Source organism: Microcaecilia unicolor, chromosome 8 (assembly GCF_901765095.1).
Source record: "Microcaecilia unicolor chromosome 8, aMicUni1.1, whole genome shotgun sequence".
Taxonomy (NCBI): Eukaryota; Metazoa; Chordata; class Amphibia; order Gymnophiona; family Siphonopidae; genus Microcaecilia; species Microcaecilia unicolor.
In genome coordinates, this window is record NC_044038.1 from 132,927,426 (window position 1) to 132,950,766 (window position 23,341).

Below are 23,341 nucleotides of genomic sequence, written 5' to 3' on the forward strand. Positions count from 1 at the left end.
TTGAATATGTGTAATATATCAAATATAAATCAACAAACATTAAATATATGGCAGTTTGAACTCCCTAGCAGTGTCAATGTGGAATGTCAAACCATTTAACCATCCGGGAACGGCTCCTGGCCGGTTAAATGGTACTAAGCTGGCTGACTAGCTTTGTCATATGACACAGCCGGTCAGTGCCGATATTCAGCATCTGGCCAGCTATGTTTGGCGGCCAAATATGGCTGTGTCAATAGGTGAAATATCTTTGGCCAGTTCCAACTTAACCAGCCAGCACTGAAATTGACTTGGCTGGGAAAGTTCCATCCAGCCAAAAATAAACTGGATATTCAATGCTGGTCACTGGGAACAGCCTGGCATTGAATATCCTTGCTCAGTGCCGACAGTGGGAAGCAGCCCGGCTACTTCCCATGGTCTGAATATCGGGCCCCTAGAGTTTAGTAAAGTAGTTAAAACGGTTTTATTCCAAGAGCATCTGTTGTTGAAGTCTTGATCTACTTTGGGCCTACTGACGCTATTAAAATTTGTCCTAGTTCTTTTTGGGTTGTTATCAGCAATGAGCTAAATAGGTATTCTGCAAGCTACAAGAACTAAGTAAGATAAGATAAGATAAGATTACTGCTATGGATCAGTGACGCCATTTTGAAGAAGGCAGCTGGCATCACTGAAGGAGTGAGTGGGTACCACTCCAGTCCCCACCACCCTTGGACCCCCTGGGGTGAGTTGGTGTATGCAAATGGGCAGCTGGCTGAAAGGTAGATGGATGCAGGTGGGCTGGTGGAGTGTGATTGTCTGCACTCCTTGTCCTTTAGATTGTAAGCTCCTTTGAGCAGGGACTGTCCTTCTTTGTTTTTTGTACAGCGCTGCGTGACCCTGGTAGCGCTCTAGAAATGTTAAATAGTAGTAGTAGTGTGTGTGCGCGCGGGGGTGGTGGTGGTGGGGTGGGGATGAAACTGGCTGACTAGAACGGAGATGTGGGGGATGGAGTCACTAATGTAAAAGTTAGCTCAGAGCACCACAATCCCTCAAGCCAGCCCTGCATGTTACTCTGTAAAACTGCCGTGTTTTCTGTAAGTGAAGACACTACATTTCTCTTTCTTGTATTCCTGTATGTATTTTACCAAAGGCTCCTCATTCAGGAAGCCTTTTATAAAAGTACACTGTATATGCAAATTTTTTGATTTGTATACAATATTGGGCTTTAATCTCTTGAAACTTATTTTATTTTGAACCTTTATAGACATAGACTGTGTGCTTTTCAATATTAGAATTTGTCTGCCTCTATACAAAAAAAAAATCAGATGATATAAAAAGTTAAATCACCGTTTGTACTAGTGCTGAGAACAGCATATCATCATATTGTGTAAAAAAGTGGCCTGGTAGCCCAGGGAAGTGGAGCACCGGGATATATTAATCATGAGATACCTCTCAAAGAATTCTAAGCTCCTATGATAAGCAAATGTCAGTTGTACTTAATTTAGGAGAGGCGTCCATACTTAATATTTTCTGCAACATTCTGAAGAGACCAGCGGCTTGGGGGTCATTTGTAATGCTGGGCATGCTGCTCAGTAATTTGTATTCCCACAGAATAATACATTTCACCAGGAAAATGCAGGTAGTGTAAAGACACCTCAGAAGCCCACTTAATCCCGCAAGGGAATGTACATAGGGAAACACAAGATTTTTTAAATTCCCATCATTATAGGCAGTGTATCTTTTAAAACAATGCAAAAATAGCAATCCCTTGAAAAAGCAGAATAAAACACACAACTGTATGAAAATCGAGGAAACACCCTCTTTTGCTTTACCTGTGCTTAAACTCCTTATTTCTTTGTGGAAGGTCAAAGGAGGGAAAGAGAACACACAGTTAGTTCGTGAAGCACAGAAAATGCATTTTTCTTAACTGAGAAATTCACTTTGGTGTACAAGACTTAATGTTAGAGGCAAGTTACATAAAAAAGGATAATGTCATGATATCAGAATTTAATTCTGTTTTCCCTTTAAGCAGATTTTCCTTTATTTTCAAAGCCTAATTAAAACAATTATAAAATGCAGTGTTTTAATTTTAATGCTATGCTTTACAAAAGTGACAGTGACTGTGTTGAATGCTGAAGTTATGTAAATACCATCGATGGATATTTTCTCTCTTCTCCTCCCACCCACCTGGATGGTCCCACTGAGCATTGAAAGACTAGGAAGTCTTTCCTGAATGCATTACCTTCACAAGATACCCAGGACAAAACACATGGATGGACTCCATCTGTGACCCTCCTAACCTTCTCATCTTATTCGTCTCCCTTTTCCCCATATTTTCTGCTAGCGAGGACAAGTCACCTTCTGTGGCTGCCATGCTCCAGCAGTTCTGCTGAGCTGCAAGCCTTTTTTCGGGATGATGACAATGCAAAATAAAAGCTTTTTATGGAACAGGAGGCAGAACTACAGCTTGTGTGTTATAAAGCAGCAATTTAGAAAGGACGTTCGATTTGGAATTGAGACGTCCCAGTCGGATGTTTCAAGTTCTGCTAGTATATTAGGATGGGATCTCCCGACATAGAGCCTGTCCCTAAAATCCATGGAGAAATGGATGCTTATGTGCTGGTTATGTGTGGCAGGAACATCCGTTTTAAAAACATAAATGTCTACAATATCAGCAAGGAAAGAACAGAACAAACTCCGCACTTCATAATGCAAACACAGCACAGTACAGATGATAAAGGGTCAATGGTGCACCTTGAAGATATTCATTAAAGGACTTTAGTACACCATCGACCCATTATCGTCTCAACTGTGTTGTGTTCAAAATATCAGCAATTCAAAATGGGCAGATAAACGTTGATGTGCTGGAATAGCAAACATTTTTGTGCCTGAACACAAACATTTATCTTAGCTATTTTAGAAACCTTAAAGTTTATTTTTCCCCAAGCCGTCACAGAGCCTGGCATCCCTTACCAGTTTCACTTTCAAGAGGGACTAAGGGGTGACCTCCCCTAATCCCTATATTGCAGCACTGCTCAATAGGAGCATTTTCTAAACTAAGACATCCTAGGTGACATGTGTTGATCTGTTAGGACATAGATATTCATTCTCTTTCCGAAATGAGGAATACAAATTTTTTAGATGCAACCTAGTCCTGCCAAAATAATCGCTCAAACCATGGCTGTTTGCCATTTGCATATTTTTCATTTTTAGACATGTCTATGCCGAGTTTGTAAAATCAGAATTTAGAGGTTTATGCAAGACAAATGTTTAAGTGCTGGTTTCAGCATGTCTAAAACACAAATGGCAGCTTTGAAGTAACCTCTGTATTGTGCAATTGCCTCAAATCTTTCCCTCTAGGATACTGATCTACTGATCTACTTTTCATCTTGTATTTTGAGGACTGTAAACAGCTTTGATTTGAATTTGATTGTTTGAGAAGGGTGGTATAGCAAGATTGTTAATAAACATAAACAAACCAACTAAATATGGATAGTGTGCTTAAATTCGGTGACAGTTAGTGGAAAGATGAAAAAGAAGTGGTAAATCTCATTTTAATGCAAAGACTTTGTTTGTTTTATAGTAGAAAGCACCGAGGTCAGCAATCAGCCATCCAGTGCTACTAGACTGACTAAACATTCTAACCCTTCTTAAAACATTACAAAAATATGGCTGCTTTCAGAGGTTTGTGTCCAGCAAACCAAACATCTATTGTGAAGTATATTTTCCTTTCTCTAAATTGGCCTTAGCAGGAGATGACTGCAGCCAGAAACAAGAATATCTGCTGTAATAAGATGACATGCTTGTAGGATCATGTTCCAGCTGCAGCAGTATGTATAGAGCAGAATAATATATGCGTATCTATTACCCAAATGAAGGAAGTATGTTCCCTGGATCAGATCTATCTTGTGACCTTACTCTGCAGTGCGGAGTGTGACTGGAGCAAAGGTACACCAGTGTGCCGTTTCATTGCCATAGTCTGATTTTGCTCAATATATTTTGATTCACATGGCATGAATTGGAGAAAAGCTTTCCTTTGTTCTTTAAGGTGTTGAGTACATTGTTTTCAGCTGCTGGAGCTAGAAAGCTATCATTTCTCAGTTGGCCAGTTAAGATGCACGGAAATCCAGAGAAACCTCAGCTGCTCACTCATTGGGATGCAGCATGTAGAAAAGGTACAGAGAAGGGTGACAAAAATGATAAAGGGGAGGGGATGACTTCCCTATGAGGAAAGGCTAAAGTGGCTAGGGATCTTCAGCTTGGAGGGGAGACGGCTGAAGGGAGATATGATAGAGGTATGTAAAATATTGAGTGGAGTGAATCACTTGTTTCCTCTTTCCACAAATACTAGGACTAGGGGGCATGCAATGAAGCTACTACGTAGTAAATTTAAAACAGACTGGAGAAAATATTTATTCACTTAAAGTGTAATTAAACTCTGGAATTTATTGGCAGAGAATGTGGTAAAAGCAGTTAACTTAGCAGGGTTTTAAAAAGGTTTAGATAATTTCATTATTAAGATGAACTTGGGAAACTCCACTGCTTATTTCTAGGATAAGCAGCATAAAATTGGTTTTACTGTTTTGGGATCTTGCCAGGTACTGGTGACCTGGATTGGCCACTGTTGGAAACAGAACACTGGGCTTGATGGACCTTCAGTCTGTCCCAGTATGGCAATACTTATGTTCTTATGTTCTAGAGGTGGACCAGTGGTGCAAAACCAGGCCAGGGCAAAAAAGAAATTAAGCTTCCATGACCAAGTCTTTTACCTGACCTCAACTTCCCTGGAGCACATACCCCAGACTTGTGCATCCACCTTAATCAATTAAAAACAAAATGCCACAAACAAATGCTTGGGTATATATAGCATGTAGATTTAAATACAGATATTCAAAACCTTCAAGCTCCTCCACCCCCACCAGAAGAAATCAACAATCTGATGCTTATTTTGAGAGCAAGAATGGGGCCAGTTTTAAAAGAAGTTATACATTCACAGGTGGACGGTGAATGAATGACTTCCTTGTTCATGGATTTTCAGCCACTCTATAGATGATATTGGGCCAACGATCCCTTTAATTGGCCCAATATTAATCTTATACTGAGGGACCAAGCTTGCGGGTGGAGCAAAGATGGACCGAGGAAATTATCTGCATAGCAGCAATTTTAAACCAATATTCAGCCGGTGGAGATAAGCATTTTGCTCACCGCTAAGAAATTCAATGCCAGGCCATGTATGGGCTCCGGCACTGAATTTCTAGAGCTGGTATAGCCAGTTAAGTACGATATTGAGCATTTATCCGGCTATGCTGAACCACATAAAGACAGGAATGGCTTTTATGTGGTCCTATTTATGCGGTTACTAAGGCTGGTTAAGTGCTGAATATTGGCTCTTAACCAGCCAAGTGCTGACTCCAACATAGCCGGTTTTGAGTTACCGAACATTTTCAACTGTGTTATCTGGTTAAGTGCCACTACATATGACCGGTTAGCCCCAAACAAGCAATGTAACTGACCAGGAGCCATTTTGGGCTAGTTAAATCGCTTTGACTATCAATCCCTTTGTGTTTAGTTTAGACCTGCTGAATTAATTTTGAGTGCTGTTGATTATCCATATATATTAATTTAAATGCTGGTGCAGGATTTGAATTAATGTGGTGGCTGCCACAAGGGTCTTTATTTGCCTTCTTGATAGTTTACTTAAATTCAACAAAGAAAAACAAATTATTCAAATTTAATAGCTCACCGGAGTTCCAAAATACTGGTGACGTTCCTGGAAGGAGAGATGTGTCGTATATAATTAACATCACCAACGAAGAGGCTTCCATCAATTCCCACTGCAAGTGCCATAGGAGCCAATAATTTATTTCCTTCGGCAAGACCGTAGCAGGTTGGGCAGTAGATGCTTCGTTTGCGCCCGTTGCCCATGATACTGGATATTATTGCTGGCTGCTGAGACATAAACTGATTTTCTCCACTGCCTTTGTGCAGTACACCTAGGAATGGGAAAAAAGAAATCAGCAAATGAGCGAGGTATGATCTTGCTTACACTACCATTAGGGAGACGGCATCTTCAGCAGCAAGTCCTCCTAGGTGTATCAATTTCAACTTAAAGAAAACAAAAAGGAGGAGGAAAACCCTCACGTGCAACAAAGGCAATAGAACAAAAAAGTGAGGACAGCCGAAGGAGGATTATGTTGGTGACGTCATAGATGCATTCTACCGTCACAGTGTACAGCAGTACTGGATTTTCTCAGCTAAGGAAGCCTAACAGCCACTTTTCTCTTGATTAAGCCATCAGCCAAATACAAGAGATTTAACAGACCCCTGATGCAGGCCTTGGAGCTGAAACACGGCTGTGTCGGGTCGTGCTTTTAGCTGTTATATTAAAGACTTTTTGACATCCTCCTTCAGCTGTCCTCACTTTTTTGTTCTATTGTCAATTTCAACTTACACACATACCACCCCCATCCTCAATGCAAACTGTAAGGATTAGGGGGTGCACAAGTTACAATAGAGATGTGCTGTCATCCCTCTCTAAAGTATTCCCGGTTAATTGCAGTAGCACGCTGTTTGATTGCAGAGATCAAGTCTCACTCATTAGGAGTGTGTCATACTAATTTGAAAGCTTTCTCACTCTCACATTCTTTGAGCCCTATTTCTTACTCATCAGAGCTTCATCACAAGAGCACTGATTTTGATAACTGCTTTCATGATAGGGAAGCCTTAAAAAGTTTGGTCCAACCAGTAGGAAGAAATCTGAGCACACCGTCCTGCCTACTGCTTCCCCTTGACCTGTCTCTTTTCTCTTTTCCCTTTACTGCAAGTACATGTGCTCTGAAACCTACATACATACGTTAAACTACTGGGTGGAAGACCATTTTCAGCTCAAAATTTACTTAAATTGCTCCCCACTTTGTCTGTATGCTTTCAGAGGCTCCAAAGAAAAGCCAATATCATTTAATGCTGCCTTGATTCATTTTGAAAACAATACTACACTTAAATCATTCTAGACGTATCCCCTGGTTGTACCATCTGAAAATCTCACTCTTTGGCCTTCAATCTCACTCCTTAGCATGGTAAATCTCACGCTTTGGGATAGTTCTACCTCGGTATCTCTGCGACTGCCCACGGTGGGACTACACATCAGTGGTGTAGCCAGAAGGCAATTTTTGGGTGGGCTATCAGGTTGGATGGGTGAGCACTAGAGAAACATCTGCCACCTGATGCAATCATGCCCTGCCCCTGCCCTTACCCTTACCGCACACCTACCCCACTTCCAATAATGTCAATGAGGGATAGGAGAAGTACAAGAGGGTGCACTTCCTCCCAGAAATCCAGCACCTCTCTCCCTTCAATCCAGCCCCTCTCCTTCTCTTCCTCCTGGAAGTCCAGCAGTTTTCTCCCTTCCCTCCAGCTCCCTCCTTCTCTTCCTCAGTGTGCCTTGCGGTATGCCATTTTAAGTTGTGTAAGCACCTATGAGTGCCTACCGCAGATTGGGAAAAGGGCCCCTAAAAGTCTTGTAAAGGCGTTGAAATGATTCATATTTACATGTGACTGTGAAATGAACGTACCACTCCTGATATTGAGTATGTGATGTTTATCCAGTGACCAACCACCTAGGTTGGATGGAATGAGTTCAAATCCTTGCAGTAGGGCTGTCCGCTTCTCCCATAAGATGAGACCCGGGCAAGTCTCATATTCAAATCCCACAGAAACTAAGAATAAAGTATGAAATACAGTATTACTACTTCATAACATTATCATTCATTCAAAAATACTTCAAAATAACAAACTAATCAATATAACCATGTAATACAGCATTTTCTCAATAACATCTAAACATGCACACAGAGAAAACATAAAATCTTAACCATGCCAATGCCCCTCCCATGGCCAACACCCTTTTGAGTCATGCGTTATGGGAGTCAGACACACCGCCTTATAAAATAGTGAGCAGTCAGATGCCCGCCAAATTTTAATGGGTGCCAATTAACTTCAATAATTGCTGGTCGGCACCCAAGTATTAATGGTTCTGAGCTTGTTAATCAATTAATTTGAAACCCTGAAAACAAATAACCCATTTCTGACCCACTATTTGTATTCAGTGTTTTTGATTTGATTGACCCCACATCCATATTGAGTTGTTGTGTAGTGAATCAATTAATTTGCTCAAGCATTTTGGGAACGTGCTTAAATTTGGGCATGTAAATCTGGGTGCCATAGATAGAATCCAGGGGTCTAGGTATAAGTAGAGTAATTTTAGAAAACAGGAGCTAGAAAAAGTGCCTGTTTTATAAAGACTGTCACAGACATAATCCGAAAGCACTGATAAATAGGAAAAAAACACCAAACTATTTATGATGTTATAAAGTTTTTTTTACTGTACATCAGTACATAATTCCTAGAGGGAGCCTGGTTATACTAGTATTCTATAAAGGAAAGCACATATCTAATTTCCTTTGTACAATATGCTCCTATCAGGCGCCCTCTAGGCACCTATACATAGACGCACAGGTATACAATTACGCCACCCCCCACATGACCACATATTATCCATTTAATTAGGTGGCCAGGTCATGGAAGCGTGAAGGCAGTGTTGGGAACTATTTCTTTAGCACCAATACTCAGCTGCAAAATAGTTATGTTCAGTGTAATTTAAATAGATAGTGCCCGGCACAGTAAGCGCTAATAAATATATTTAGTGTCGCCAATTAAAGACGTAGGAGGGTCTTTTACTTAGGCGTGCTGACGTTTTTAGTGCGCTAAAAATAGGCATGCGCTAAACGCTAAAGACGCCAATGTATTCCTATGGGCATCTTTAGTGTTTAGTACGCACCTATTTTTAACACACGCTAAAAATGCCAGTGCGCCTAACTAAAAGACCCCCGTAGTGACAAAGAACATATATATTAATTTAAACACTGGTACTGGCGACCTCCCTGGCTCCATATCAGGCCCAACAAAAGTAGTTCAGAATCTGCGTGTGAAATAGGAATACAAATTTTTAGCTTTCTTAGAACAATTAATTGACTAATCAGTATAGTCAGAATTGGATGCTTAAATAATTGGGCAACAAACAAACCGTTCTGTAGAGTGAATCTGCATGATTGAGTTTGGGCTCACTGTCCTATGTAAAGGTCTAAAATGTTTTGAGTTTGGTCTTCACCAGAAAAGTTAGTGTGGGACGTCAAAGTACCTGTGAAAAAGAGTTGATGTTTATCTGGTTACCAGACCATTTCTAGGCATTTGGGCCTCTTTCCATCCACTATCAGACTCACACAGATAGTTACAAATGAAAAAAAGTTGAAGAGTACAATGACTCTGGCAAAATGACCCCAAAAGCAAACCATGAAATCATTCATGAAATCTCAACAAACCCCAGACTAACATTTAAGATCTACAGGCTTCTCTTGCTGTAGCTGATGTGCAGGTTCATATGTTAATAATCAGGAATGGCGTTATGGGAAGATAGGTAAGAAATAATCACTGCTCTTTAAAATTAACATCGCTGCCTGCCTCTGGTTTGCCAAAGAGTATTTGGATGACCCACAAGACTTCTAGAATAATGTTCTCTGGGCAAATGAATCAAAATTGAACATGTGGTTTTAAAGCTATACACCTTGGTCTTTTTTATTCTTAGTGGCATTAGCTACGTTGACCTGCCTGTGAGAAACAGGATCTGAAGTACAAGGATCTTGCATCTGAGCCTCAGTTCTCTTCCCTCATTTGCATGGAGGCAGGAAACAGGGTTGCACCCTTGAACTAAAAATTCTAAAATCTAAAATTCTAAAATCTAAAAATTGAATCTAAAAATTCTTGGAATTACCATCGACCGAAACCTCACACTCGATACTCACGTGAAGAACACAATGAAAAAGATGTTCCATGCCATGTGGAAACTCAAAAGAGTAAAACCTTTCTTCCTGAGATATATCTTCCGTACCCTGGTACAGTCAATGGTAATAAGTCATCTGGACTACTGTAATGCACTGTACGCTGGCTGCAAAGAACAGACTATCAAAAAACTCCAAACAGCCCAGAATACTGCCGCCAGACTCATATTTGGAAAAACCAAATATGAAAGTGCAAAACCCCTAAGAGAGAAACTCCACTGGATCCCACTCAAGGAACGAGTTGCGTTCAAGATCTGCACGATTGTACACAAAATCATTCACGCAGACGCTCCAATCTACATGATAAACCTTGTGGACTTGCCTCCCAGAAATGCCATCAGATCATCCCGCAAATTTCTCAATTTGCACTTCCCCAGCTGTAAAGGATTAAAATACAAGCTGATACACGCCACCACCTTCTCTTACATGAGCACGCAATTGTGGAACGCAATACTTGCACCCCTGAAAGCCATTGATGATATAACGAACTTCCGCAAATCTCTGAAGACATATCTATTCAACAAGGCCTACAAAGAGAACCCATAGAGGGGCATAATCGAACGGAAACACCTATCTCCATGGGCGTTTATCTCCGAGAACGGGTCCATGAAGGGGCGGGCCGAACCGTATTTTCGAAAAAATGGACATTTTTGAGCTGGGCATTTGTTTTTTTTTAGCGATAATGGAAACTAAAAACTCCCAGCTCAAAAACGTCCTAATCCACGCCATTTGGTTGTGGGAGGGGCCAGGATTGGTAGTACACTGGCCCCCCTGATATGCCAGGACACCAACTGGGCACCCTAGGTCAGTGCGGTGGACTTCAGAAAAAGCTCCCACATGCATAGCTCCCTTACCAAGGGTGATGAGCTCCCAAACCCCCTCCCCCAAAACCCACTACCCACAAATGTACAACACTACCATAGCTCTTAGGGTTGAAGGGGGCACCTACATGTGGGTACACTGGGTTTTGGAGGCCTCCCATTTACCAGCACAAGTGTTACAGGTGGAGGGGTGGGTGGGCCTGGGGCCACCTGGCTGAAGTGCACTGCAGTACCCACTAAAAGTGCTCCAGGGACCTGCATACACGCAGGCCTCTAGGACTGGTTGCTGCTATATAACATTGGCACACCAGTTGACACCTGAAGACTAATCTCTCCGAAAACGTCCTTTATTGGAATAACCGCGTTTACTCACAGTTAACTGCAGATCAGAGGTTGTGCCCCACTGGCAACGAGTCTCCCTGGTACTGAGATTAGCAGTAGGTCAGAGCTGGCAGAATGCTGTACAATGCCCTCTTTCAGCCACATTCAAGGTAATAACTAAGTTCTCTAACGTGGCTACCACAGGAAAGGGAACTAAAACTGGCTTACAAAAATGGCCACTACCGCATGGACTACAACAGGAAACACAACAGGGCACACTCTGACCCACTAGGCAGGGGGAAAAGCACCATGGGAGAAGAGCCTACCAACTACCAACATCGTGAGACTGTAACACAAGCTAATGAAATCACAGAGCCCATTACCCTACACCCACCACAATGCAATGCTGATGTGACCCTGTATTGCACCCGAGAGCCACATCTGACCCAGGGAAAGGCTGTGATAGGATCGAACACATTCTGCTGTCATGGAGGTGGATACGGCATTTGAGGCTGGCATACAGGCTGGAAAAAAAGTTTTTAAAGTGGGGTTTTTTTGGTGGGAGGGGGTTAGTGACCACTGGGGGAGTCCGGGGAGGTCATCCCCGATTCCCTCCAGTTATCATCTGGGCAGTTGGAGCACTTTTTTGGGACTTGTTCGTGAAAAAAAAGGGTCCCAAAAAAGTGACCCAAAATCGCGGTAAAAACGCCTTTTTTTTTTCGATTATCAGCTAAAGATGCCCATCTCTCCTCAACTGATAACCATGCCCCAGTTCCGCCTCCACCACGCTCCCGTCAACTTTATTCATTTCCGCAACAAGAGTGCAGTTGGAAACGCCCAAAATCGCCTTTCGATTATACCGATTTGGGCGCCTTTGCGAGACAAACGTCTATCTCCCGATTTAGGTAGCACTATAGGCAACTTACTCAACTAGTACAGTACACCTTATATCATGCCTAACACCTTCCTTCTTTCCTCCCTCACCAATCTTTGTACATTACTAATTGTATCTAATACCATGGAATAACTATGTCATAACCAAACTCTGTAAGCCACATTGAGCCTGCAAATAGGTGGGATAATGTGGGATAAAAATGCAATAAATAAAATAAAAATAAAAACTATAAATCCCTGTAATCCTGTAATTCCCTGTAATAGGCTCTTTTAGAGCACAGTTCTCTGTATCTTTTAGGACTCTTTCTATTGGCTTGCCTTGTTCTCTGTGCATGCTGGGGAAGTTGCCCGCCCTCCCCTTCTCTCTTCATCAGGTCTGTAAGAATTAACTGCAACATATCTCATCTATGAACTGAAACTGCTTATGTTGTATTTTGCTGTATGACCCCTTTTGACTCTATCAAAATTTCAACAGTGTAAAAGTATAAACAGCATTACTTTCAACGTGTTGTTGATTTCCTCCCAGCTTCTCTCTTGCATAGAGAGAGAGCTGGTTCTGAACAGCAGCGGCGTTCCAAGGGCGGGGCGGTCCTCCCCGGGTGCACACCGCTGGAGGGGTGCAGAGAGCAGCTGCGCGCCTGTCGGCTCCGCTGGTTCCCTGCTCCCTTTGCCCCGGAACAGGTTACTTCCTGTTCTGGGGCAGAGGGAGCAGGGAGCCAGCAGAGTCGAGAGCTGTGCGGCTGATCCCAGCAACCAAGAATGAACCGGGGGGGGGGGGGGGGGGGGGGGGGGGAGGGAGGGGGGTGTCGTGCTGCACCCAGGGGAGGGGGGATGCACATCGGCAATCCACCCCGGGTGGCAGCCGACCTAGGATCGTCACTGCTGAACAGACTCCCAATTTGAAAGGCAAAAACTTTTGTCCAGCACATCTGAACTGTAAGTTATTTTTTCTTGTTTGATTACTGCATTAAAGAAGATTTTGGTTCAAGAGTTCTGAGTCTTCTCATAGTGATGTTCTATACTCTGGTTTAAACTGTCAAGCATAGTGTTAGCAATACTTTGCATGGACAGAACACTCAGAGTCCCTGATCCTCATGGCAGCTAACTCCTGAACTTTCAGTTGAATCTCCAGTGAGCTGTACTGCACTTCTACCCACAGCTGTAGGCATTTGGACTAAAGGAACTGTGTTTACCTCCCGTTACCCTCTGTAGTAGGATCGAGGAGATTTAGAGAGTTTGACTTTTCTCTGTGAATGGAGTTGATAATAAATAACCTAAGAGGTTTTCTGTATAATTTGATTACTTCTGTTGCCTTTGTTATTTTGCTTATAATCTCTGCCACATTGATTGTGACTGCCTCTTATAGTTGGTTCAGAACAATGGTGCGGTTAGCTGAGTTATTGAGCAAGTGGAGTGGCTAAAGCTTATCGACCGCCTGGTGTATACTAATCTTGGCCCTGGTCCCAATCAATAAAAACTGTTTATGTGAGGGATTATTCGCTATCCCCATGATTTTATGAAGGTTGCCAAAAATTGCGTGTGCAAATTAAGGTGCATTCCCGATTTGTGTGCACAGTTTAATTGAATAATGAGCCAATTAGTGCCAGTAATTGGTTTTTTAACATTAGGACTAATGTGAGTAATCTTAGGTGCAGGATCCGTGCCTAAAGCTTATACATGGTATAAAAAAGAGGGTGCAGAAATTGGAAGGTCAAGGGCATTTCAGGGTGGAACAGGGGTGTGGTTTTGAGTTACACGTATAATTACAGATTATGGGTGCTCCATGTGTAAATTTAGGTGCAGGCATTTGCATCATGTTTTCGTTGGTGCAAATGGTGGTGTCTAAATTTATGCGTGATCTCTCCACGCATTTATTCTATATGTTGCACTGAACTTTAGGCGTGGCTTAAAGAGTACTGCTTACATGTGTATTTTCGGCGCCAATTTTTTAGGCACCATATATAGAATCGAACCCTATCTGGGTACAACTGGGCTACTACAGAGGTGATACACAGGACACCAACTCTGTTCTAAAACTGTGACTATCTCGGATAAGTTTGAAAACCAGAAACATTTATCTGTATTTTCAGAGTACAAAAGCGTCCCCAAAACTCCCCATTCCTTTTATGTGGGAAGCATTAATAGCTGTTAGAATGTGAGCAGTTCTTCTTTCCACAAGCTCCATTCACTTTTTTGATTTTTTGAAGTACAAGTTCTCAGGAAAAATTGAGCAAAGCTCATGAGATCACAGTAGTTATGTAAAATGCGGATGTAAACGATAATATAAATGATTGCAAAGAATGGGAGAAAGTAGCTGAAAGAAAGAAAGCTGAGATTTGATACAGAGTAAAGAAGGATAAGCTAAACGCAGAAGATGGAAGGAGAGGCACCGGCCGAAAGAGTTGTCATGGTGAGAGGGTTCAGATGAACCAAAGTTTCAGCGTGCTTGTCTGACATTGCTGCCTGGATGTCTCAACGCCACCTGAAATTAAATATGACCAAAACCGAGCTTCTCATTTTCCCCCCCAAACCCACCTCCCCGCTCCCCCCGTTTTCTATTTCTGTTGATGGCTCTCTCATTCTCCCTGTCTCCTCAGCTCGAAACCTTGGGGTCATCTTTGACTCTTCTCTCTCCTTCTCTGCTCATATCCAGCAGACCGCCAAGACCTGTCGTTTCTTTCTTTACAACATCCGTAAAATCCGCCCCTTTCTTTCCGAGCACTCTACCAAAACCCTCATCCACACCCTTGTCACCTCTCGTCTAGACTACTGCAATCTGCTTCTTGCTGGCCTCCCACTTAGTCACCTCTCCCCTCTCCAGTCGGTTCAAAACTCTGCTGCCCGTCTCATCTTCCGCCAGGGTCGCTTTACTCATACTACCCCTCTCCTCAAGACCCTTCACTGGCTCCCTATCCGTTTTCTCATCCTGTTCAAACTTCTTCTACTAACCTATAAATGTATTCACTCTGCTGCTCCCCAGTATCTCTCCACACTCGTCCTTCCCTACACCCCTTCCCGTGCACTCCGCTACATGGATAAATCCTTCTTATCTGTTCCCTTCTCCACTACTGCCAACTCCAGACTTCGCGCCTTCTGTCTCGCTGCACCCTACGCCTGGAATAAACTTCCTGAGCCCCTACGTCTTGCCCCATCCTTGGCCACCTTTAAGTCTAGACTGAAAGCCCACCTCTTTAACATTGCTTTTGACTCGTAACCACTTGTAACCACTCGCCTCCACCTACCCTCCTCTCTTCCTTCCCGTTCACATTAATTGATTGATTTGCTTACTTTATTTATTTTTTGTCTATTAGATTGTAAGCTCTTTGAGCAGGGACTGTCTTTCTTCTATGTTTGTGCAGCGCTGCGTATGCCTTGTAGCGCTATAGAAATGCTAAATAGTAGTAGTAGTAGTAGTAGTAGTAGTAGTAGATGAAAGCACATCCAGGCAGGTGAAAAATGGCAGATAACATAGGCTAAGGAAAGTACCCTGAATATAGGGTAAGCATTGGAGAGAAGTGGCGCTGGTACATGGCTGGTTAGCAAGATACTTCCATAGTTGTGACAAAAAAAAAAGACCTATTCAGCAGATAAAAGCACAGAATATGGGACAGGAGATGAATGTGAAACAGATTCATAATGTGGCAGCAGCATTGTTTTCTCAAGGTTGACCTTCAGGGGCTGATGAGAGAAAATGGAGCTGAAGATCATGTCTGTTTACTAAAGTGCTGTTGCACTGACCACACTAACAGCAAAATGTATGCATTATAAGTGCAAAGGCTGTGCACTAGGTGTGGAGACATGCCCAATATCCCCCACTTTCTATTTATGCAGCAAGGAGGAAATTCTTTAAATGGCACTCAAAGAAGAATGGCCGTTATAGAACAGCACTGAGTGCTGATTTTGATGTCAGGACTTACGCATGCTGAAACCAGGTGTAGTTCTCAGCACCCAATTTAGACGCACATCCCCAGTTTTCTATAAATTTTAGGAACACCGCTGACCTGTTCGTGCACCTCCCAGGCCACACCCCCTTTTGAGTTGTGCGCTATGGAATTTGGGCATACACGGTTACAGAATAGCACGTAGCAAAATATGTGTCCAGTTCCAAATTGGTGCTGATTCATGCCATTTAGCACCCAATTATCAGCACTAATTGGGTGCTCAATTTTGGACATCATGGGCTAGATTCTATATATGGTACTGTAAAAATCAGTGCCCCAAAAATATGTCTAGATGTATTCTATAAACCACGCCTAACTGTTGGTGCAGTTTACAGAATATGCCTAGGGCCCGTCCAAGCGACCAAATCTAGTTGTGGGAATTTATGCCAAATAAAACTTGGTGTAAATGCCAGTGACTAAGTTAGGTGCAGAACGGGTGTACTGTTTAACAGCGAGCATAATTTTTAGTAATGCCAATGATCTGCCCACTCCATGCCCATGGCCACACCTCCTTTTTGGCAGAACGCATTCAGGTTTATGTGCATCAGTTTATAGAATATGCTAAGCAAGTTGTGCGTGTAAATTCTAATTAAAGCCAACTAGTGTCAATAATTGCCTGTTAGTTGGCAATTATCAGCGCTGATTGGCTGGTTAAGATAATTAAGTTGCACACGCATTACAGAATACGACCTGAATTGCCTAACTTTCCACACAGTTCACAGTTTAGTTGCATGCCAAGCGCCAGGACATGCGACTAAATTTAGTCGCGGTCAATTACGCCAAGTAAAACCTGGTGTAAATCCTGATGCCTAAATTAGGCGCAGAGTGGATGTATTCTATAACAATGCGCATAGATTTTAGAAATGCCCATAACCACACCCACTTTTCAATTATGTGACATATTTATGCACACCACATTACAGAATACACTTAGCAAGTAGTGCATGTAAATTCTAATTAATGTCAATTAGTGCTGATAATTGATTAACATTCAATTATCAGCACTGATTAGTTTGTTAACTAATTAAATTATGCACTTCGAGCTGGTGGTGGGAGGCGGGGCTGGTGGTTGGGAGGCGAGGATAGTGCTGGCCAGACTTATACGGTCTGTGCCAGAGCCGGTGGTGGGAGGCGGGGATAGTGCTGGGCAGACTTATATGGTCTGTGCCAGAGCCGGTGGTGGGAGGCGGGGCTGGTGGTTGGGAGGTGGGGATAGTGCTGGGCAGACTTGTAAGGTCTGTGCCCTGAAAATGACAGTTACAAATCAAGGTAAGATATACACAAAAAGTAGCACATATGAGTTTGTCTTGTTGGGCAGACTGGATGGACCGTGCAGGTCTTTTTCTGCCATCACCTACTATGTTACTATGTTATGGAATATGCTTTGATCTCCGCATGGAAATCTCAATGCAATATATAGAATCCTAGGGTTAGTGCATTTATGTGAACAAGCCCCTAAACTCCGTTTAAGCAGGAAAGTAGAGGATGCTGGACAGAGAAGTCACAATAAGGGGAGACAAAGGGTAAAGCGATGAGTGGAGAAAATAAAGTGCTGTCTTTCACCTTGGCATCCAGCTACGAAGAGCTGAAAGGCAAGAGGGAATTTACACAAGTGACACTTTTTTAAAAAATTGGTCTTTTCTTGCCTTCATATCATTTTGAGTTCCAGTGCTTGTAGAAAGCTCTGCCGACCACTGCATGTAACTGCAGCTTAATAAAGGAAGCCATGGTCCTGTGCACTCAAGACCTGTCTGTTCCGTACCCCTTCTAGGGCTAGAGCCTGGTCTGCTATGTCCAGATAGCTACACAAAGCTTGAAATGAACTGGAAAAGCTAATTTCAGTTCCAAGGATGCTATGTTGCATGGTGTGCTACACTCCAGAAACTGACTGTGATTTGTTACAAACAGTAAGCATGAGGACCAAATCATTTCCCCTCTACGCAGACACTGGAAGGCAGAGATAAAACACATTACAGGGAGGTCTCACAACTGCTTGATGGGACTGAAACTGGCCTGAACATAAATATTCCATCAGTCTTCTGTATGTACACTAAATACAGCTTTATCCTGTAAATACTTCCATCAACATACCCACAGCATCTGAAAGCCCATAAACTTTCTGACCATAGGCATCACTTTTGTCCCAGATAAATGTGTAGGCCAGGTTGGCAGATGCCTGGAATGACTTTTGAAAGAGATGTCCTTCTACCGCCACCATTAGATGCACTTTAATGAGGTTAACAGGTGCCAGGGATTGGGTCATCGTGATCTTTAAGAATGCTTTATACCCAGGTGTACGAGAACTCAGATAGCAGAGCCTCAGGTTGGAGCCGAGCATCTCAATCTCTTCGTGAAGAACCTGTGCAAAAAAGAGAATAAGTGATAAACCTTCCGTGGTTTCTGCTGCTGACAGATTTTGGCTGTCTTACATCCATCTATCCATTTATATAACCATTATCTTTTAATGTGTTGTTCAATGCAGCAAAAGTTTTTCACGTTAATTTTAGCATTTGAGCACACTAAGTGTGGGGTAATTATTTTTTTTGTAATCATTTTTGGGAGGGGCGGAGAATGGGCATAGCTCTGCTAATTAGCTAACGTACCTACAGTTCTACTGTGCTAACTGGCTAGTGCGTCCATAACAGGGGAATCCTTAGTAACTGCTACATAAGAAGTGGTAAGTGCTCACATGGCGGTAGAACTAGAGGACATGAATTAAGATTGAAGGTGGTAGAACTAGAGGACATGAATTGAGGTTGAAGGGGGGCAGACTCAGGAGTGATGTCAGGAAGTATTTTTTCACAGAGAGGGTGGCAGATACGTGGAATGCCCTCCAGCGGGAGGTGGTGGAGTTGAAAACGGTAATGGAATTCAAATATGCATGGGATAAACACAAAGGAATCCTGTTTAGAAGGAATGGATCCACGGAATCTTAGTGGAGATTAGGTGGCGGTGCCAGTAATTGGTAAGAAAAACTGGTGCTGGGCAGACTGCTACAGTCTACTCCCTGATTGTGACTGAATAGATATGGATGGGCTAAAGTGTACATTTTAAGGGGTTTTGACATTAGCTTCAGAACTTTTCGTGCAAGAAGAGTGCTGGGCAGACTTCTACGGTCTGTGCCCTGAGAATGGCAAGGACAAATCAAACTCAGGTATACATATGAAGTATCAAATACCATGTAAAATTAGTTTATTTTGTTGGGCAGACTGGATGGACCATATGGGGTCTTTATCTGCCATCATTTACTATATTACTATAAATGGTCTTGAGATGGGAGTAACTAGTGAGGTAATTAAATTTGCTGACCACACAAAGTTATTCAAAGTTGTTACATCGCAAGAGGATTGTAAAAAATTACAAGAGGACCTTACGAGACTGGGCATCCAAATGGCAGATGCTGTTTAATGTGAGCAAGTGCAAAATGATGCATATGGGAAAGAGGAACCCGAACTGTAGCTACGTAATGCAGGGCTCCACATTAGGAGTCACTGATCGGGAAAGGGATCTAGGTGTCATTGTTGATGATATGTTGAAACCCTCTGCTCAGTGTGCTGCGACAGCTAAGAAAGCAAATAGAACGTTAGATATTATTAGGAAAGGAATGGAAAACAAAAACGAGTAGGTTATAATGCCCTTGTATCGCTCCATGGTGCAACTGTACCTCGAATATTGGTCCTTAGTATCTTGGTCCTTCAACTCTCTGGAGCTTTCCGTAGTTCAACTACTGATACAGGTCTTCCACTTTCCTCTTCACAGAAGAGCACAGAAGGCGTATTCTTCCCAAGAGCTTACCGCAGTGGTTGAAGTCAGCTGATATGGAGGTGTGAGAAACATTTTCTTCCTCTTTCTGCAGCACTTGTTTCAGTACACACCTCCTCGATCCGGGGGAATGGTACCTGTGTCTTGTGGCCTTTGCACTCATAACAGTTGGTTGAAACAATTCATTCTAGACCCCATGCTAACAAAGGTTCCACACTTTTTCGCTTACCAGAAATACTGGTTCCAAAGGACTGGAACTGTTTCTGCAGCCTTGGGTGCATGGAAAACTGTAGTATGTATTGGTCGCCTCCAAAGTTAGGTTGGGTGCTCCTGAGGGTCACACATTTTTCTCTCATCTACAGTTTTCATATCGCACTGAACTGAACCAGGGGCGTAACCAGAAAACAGATTCTGGGAGGGCCTAGACAAGAAGTGGGTGGGCACCAAGTGTTCTTCACCACCAACACCACCACTACCACCCAAAAAATATCTCAGCTGGTGAGAAAAAGCTTCTTTCCACCTTGGCTTACCATCAAAGGGTAGTCTTTAGCTGATACAGCTTTGGATCTCCACCAGCTACCACCCATGCCCACCTGTGCTACGCCACTGAACTAAACATGGAGATTTTAATTAGTCGACTTAATCTTTCTAAGACGTTTCAAGATCCTCGGATTTCCTGGTAGAAGAGATTTTGCTATAAGAAATCTGTCTCCATTTTTCTATTAGTCCTTGGTTTCTTGAGCTGTAGTTTTTGAGGTGTATGTCTTAGCCATGCATTTTTAGTGTCACAATGGCCTTCTCTTTTTGGCATGCGTAAGGAATGGATCTACGGAATCTTAGCGGACATTGGGTGGCAACGCCGGTAATTGGGAAGCAAAATCGGTGCTGGGCAGACTTCTACAGTCTACGCCCTGATCTTGACTGAATAGATATGGATATGCTGGAGTGTAAATTTAAGGGGCTTTGACGTTAGCTTCAGAACTTTTAGTACAAGAACAGTGCAGGGCAGACTTCTACGGTCTGTACCCTGAGAATGGCAAGGACAAATCAAACTTGGGTATACATACAAAATATCACATACCATGTAAAATGAGTTTATCTTGTTGGTCAGACTGGATGGACCGTGCAGATCTTTATCTGCCATCATTTACTATGTTACTGTGTTACATGGTAATTTTTTTTTTAAAGGACGTATTCTAATGCTAACATTAGTGCACAGCCAGAAGTAAAACAAATTGAAAAAAAGCCCTTTTTAATGGCCATGCTAGAAATGGGCTTAGCGCATGGGAAAGACCTGCATAAAAGTACTCTAAGCCCATTTTATAGTGCAGCTTAGTAAAAGGGCCTGAAAGTTAGGCAGCAGCGAATAAATAGGGCCGATATTCAGACTGCGGGAGGTAGCCGGAATGCCTCCTGCAGTCGGCGCTGAGCCTGGATATTCAATGCCAGGCTGTTTCTGGTGACCGGTATTGAATATCTGGGTGTTTTTTGGCTGGTTTAAATTTAACTAGTCAAGCCGTTATTCAGCCAAAGATATACCTGTTATTTTGGTGGCCAAACGTAGCCGGCGATTCTCTGAATATCAGCGGATAGCCGGTTACATCGCATGATATAACCTGTCATCCGCTAGGTGCTAAACGGCAATATTCAGCTGGAGATAGTCTGTTAAGTGCCATTTAACCGACTAGGAGCCATTTCTGGCTGTTAAACGGTTTTAAATATTGGGTGGATAATAATAAATATAGGAATGATGTAACAATAGTGTCATAGGGAGCAGATGAAACTGGAGAACAGGGCTGTCCTGTGGAAGTGAAGTGACAGTCCTCTGAGGCCCAGACAGGGCCACCGAGAGGGGGGGGGGGGGCAGGGGGGCAAAATTTCCCGGGCCTGGGCCTCGCTCTTTCTCCTGCTCCTGATGGGACCCGGATGATTGCATCCTGACAACAAGCTAGAAAATATACCAGAGAACAATTTATGAATCATCCTTAAGGATCTCATTCACTACATCTTTTCCCCATGGACACAGAATGGCAGAAAAGCATGAATGAATCAGGCCCAAAATGTTTGCTCGTTCCTATCCTGCTTTGCTAAATATACGCTCGTGTCTTCAGATTTGCAGCTATTCCATCATTCAAGTAAGCCAAAATCGAGCTGATGACAGCAAACTTTTGCAGTACTCGTTTTGCTTTTCATAATATTTTCTTACACTAGCTGTCGAACAGCCAATGAGAAAAGCCATCTTGCCATAACAGAATGATGAATAACCATCGTTAAAACGTGTATCTTTCCGCATCACTACGGATACAATGGGTTTATTTAACATGTGAGATTTGTTTTTAAACAGTGATATGCCTTTAGAAACAGATTTAAACAGAGCTGGACACTTATAACTATCTAAGAAAGGAGGCCACATGAGACTGTAATTATGTGGCTCAGCAGCTTGCGATGACAGTGTAACACAAATGGGACATAGTAATGGAAAAAAATTGGCAGCTGCTATCTGTAAGAATCAGATTGCAGATGTCTTAATATATCAAGTACTTTGCTCACATCAATTCCTGAAATACAAATAGGTTGTAGTACTGCAGATACAGGTAAAAAAAAGAAAAAGAAAGAAGCGTGCATGAGAAATAACTTCTCTATATGGTGCACAGTATTCACTGCAGAAAAGGGAAACATTATTTCATTAGAGCAGATCGTATTTAAAAATTTCTAATCTGCCTTAGCCCACTGAATTCTTACCTGGGTTTCTGGAACTATGGGGTTATGTCCTGGGGCTGAACTAAAGAAGGTTGAAAGAGGGGATGAGATAATAATGGGATCAGGACGCACAAAGCCGCTTAAGTCACAGCTGGGAATGGAGTTCTCTTCGGTCTTCATCACCAGGGTGTCCATAGCGTAGAATCTGTTCCATGGCAGCCATACTGTTCTTTCCTGACTCATAAACGGTGCTCGTTCAAAGTGAAGAGTCAGTGAGGATCCTCCATTGGCAATCAAGTCAAACCTGGAAAAATGTGACCTTTGCATTAAAGCAGAGTAGAGCACCAATTCCACAGCAAAGTATCTTCTAGCATACCCTTTGTAACTTCTCAGATTTCAACCATTCATACTGGACATTGGCAATCCTCAGGCCTGTAAACTGGTCTGGTTTTCAAGGTAAGCAAGATATGGAAACGAATGTGGATTTTAGATCAAATATATGCAACTACGTTCTATAAATATCCACCAGATAGGCTGAAGACCAGACATACCGAGCAGTGCCAAAAACTGGTGTTGAGAATCACTGCCATAAGATAAAGCACTGCAACAATCAGAGCCTGCTACCACACTAAACTTTCTTGTTCTTTTCCCTTCATTTACTAGGCACAGTCTCTTTTTCTGCAGAGTTGACAAATGGTCTGAAGCCCAGGCTCTTCTTACTGGCTTTTAAGTGGCTCCTGGCCATTTACGCCTGTGTTTACAAAGGCGCGTTAGCATTTTTAATGCGTGTTAAATGCTAATGTGCATTAAACTCTAACGTGCCTATAGGAATGTATTGACACGTTAGCGTTTAATGCGCCTTAACATTATGGCTTGCGTGGCGGTAATCGGGCATCACCCTCAATGGGTGGCGGTAAGGCTCTCTGTTGCATGGCCATGCTTTGTGCTGGGAGCTTTTTTACCCGCTATGGTAAAAAGGGCCCTGGCGCATGGGAAAAACGGCACATGCTACCACAGCAGGGCCCTTTTCCTG

At 42.7% G+C, this 23,341-nt stretch overlaps 1 protein-coding gene across 1 annotated transcript in view; it reads right to left on the reverse strand.

Annotated features, from left to right (window-relative positions):
- TENM2 (teneurin transmembrane protein 2) overlaps nucleotides 1-23,341 on the reverse strand; it is a 1,250,894-nt gene that overhangs the window by 171,811 nt on the left and 1,055,742 nt on the right. Inside the window, exons 15-19 of the mRNA XM_030212543.1 lie at nucleotides 22,351-22,612; nucleotides 17,938-18,205; nucleotides 7,548-7,691; nucleotides 5,720-5,969; nucleotides 1,809-1,829 (exon numbers count right to left, since the gene is read on the reverse strand). Of these exons, the coding sequence (XP_030068403.1) occupies nucleotides 1,809-1,829; nucleotides 5,720-5,969; nucleotides 7,548-7,691; nucleotides 17,938-18,205; nucleotides 22,351-22,612 (945 nt within the window). The remainder of the gene's footprint in view (nucleotides 1-1,808; nucleotides 1,830-5,719; nucleotides 5,970-7,547; nucleotides 7,692-17,937; nucleotides 18,206-22,350; nucleotides 22,613-23,341) is intronic.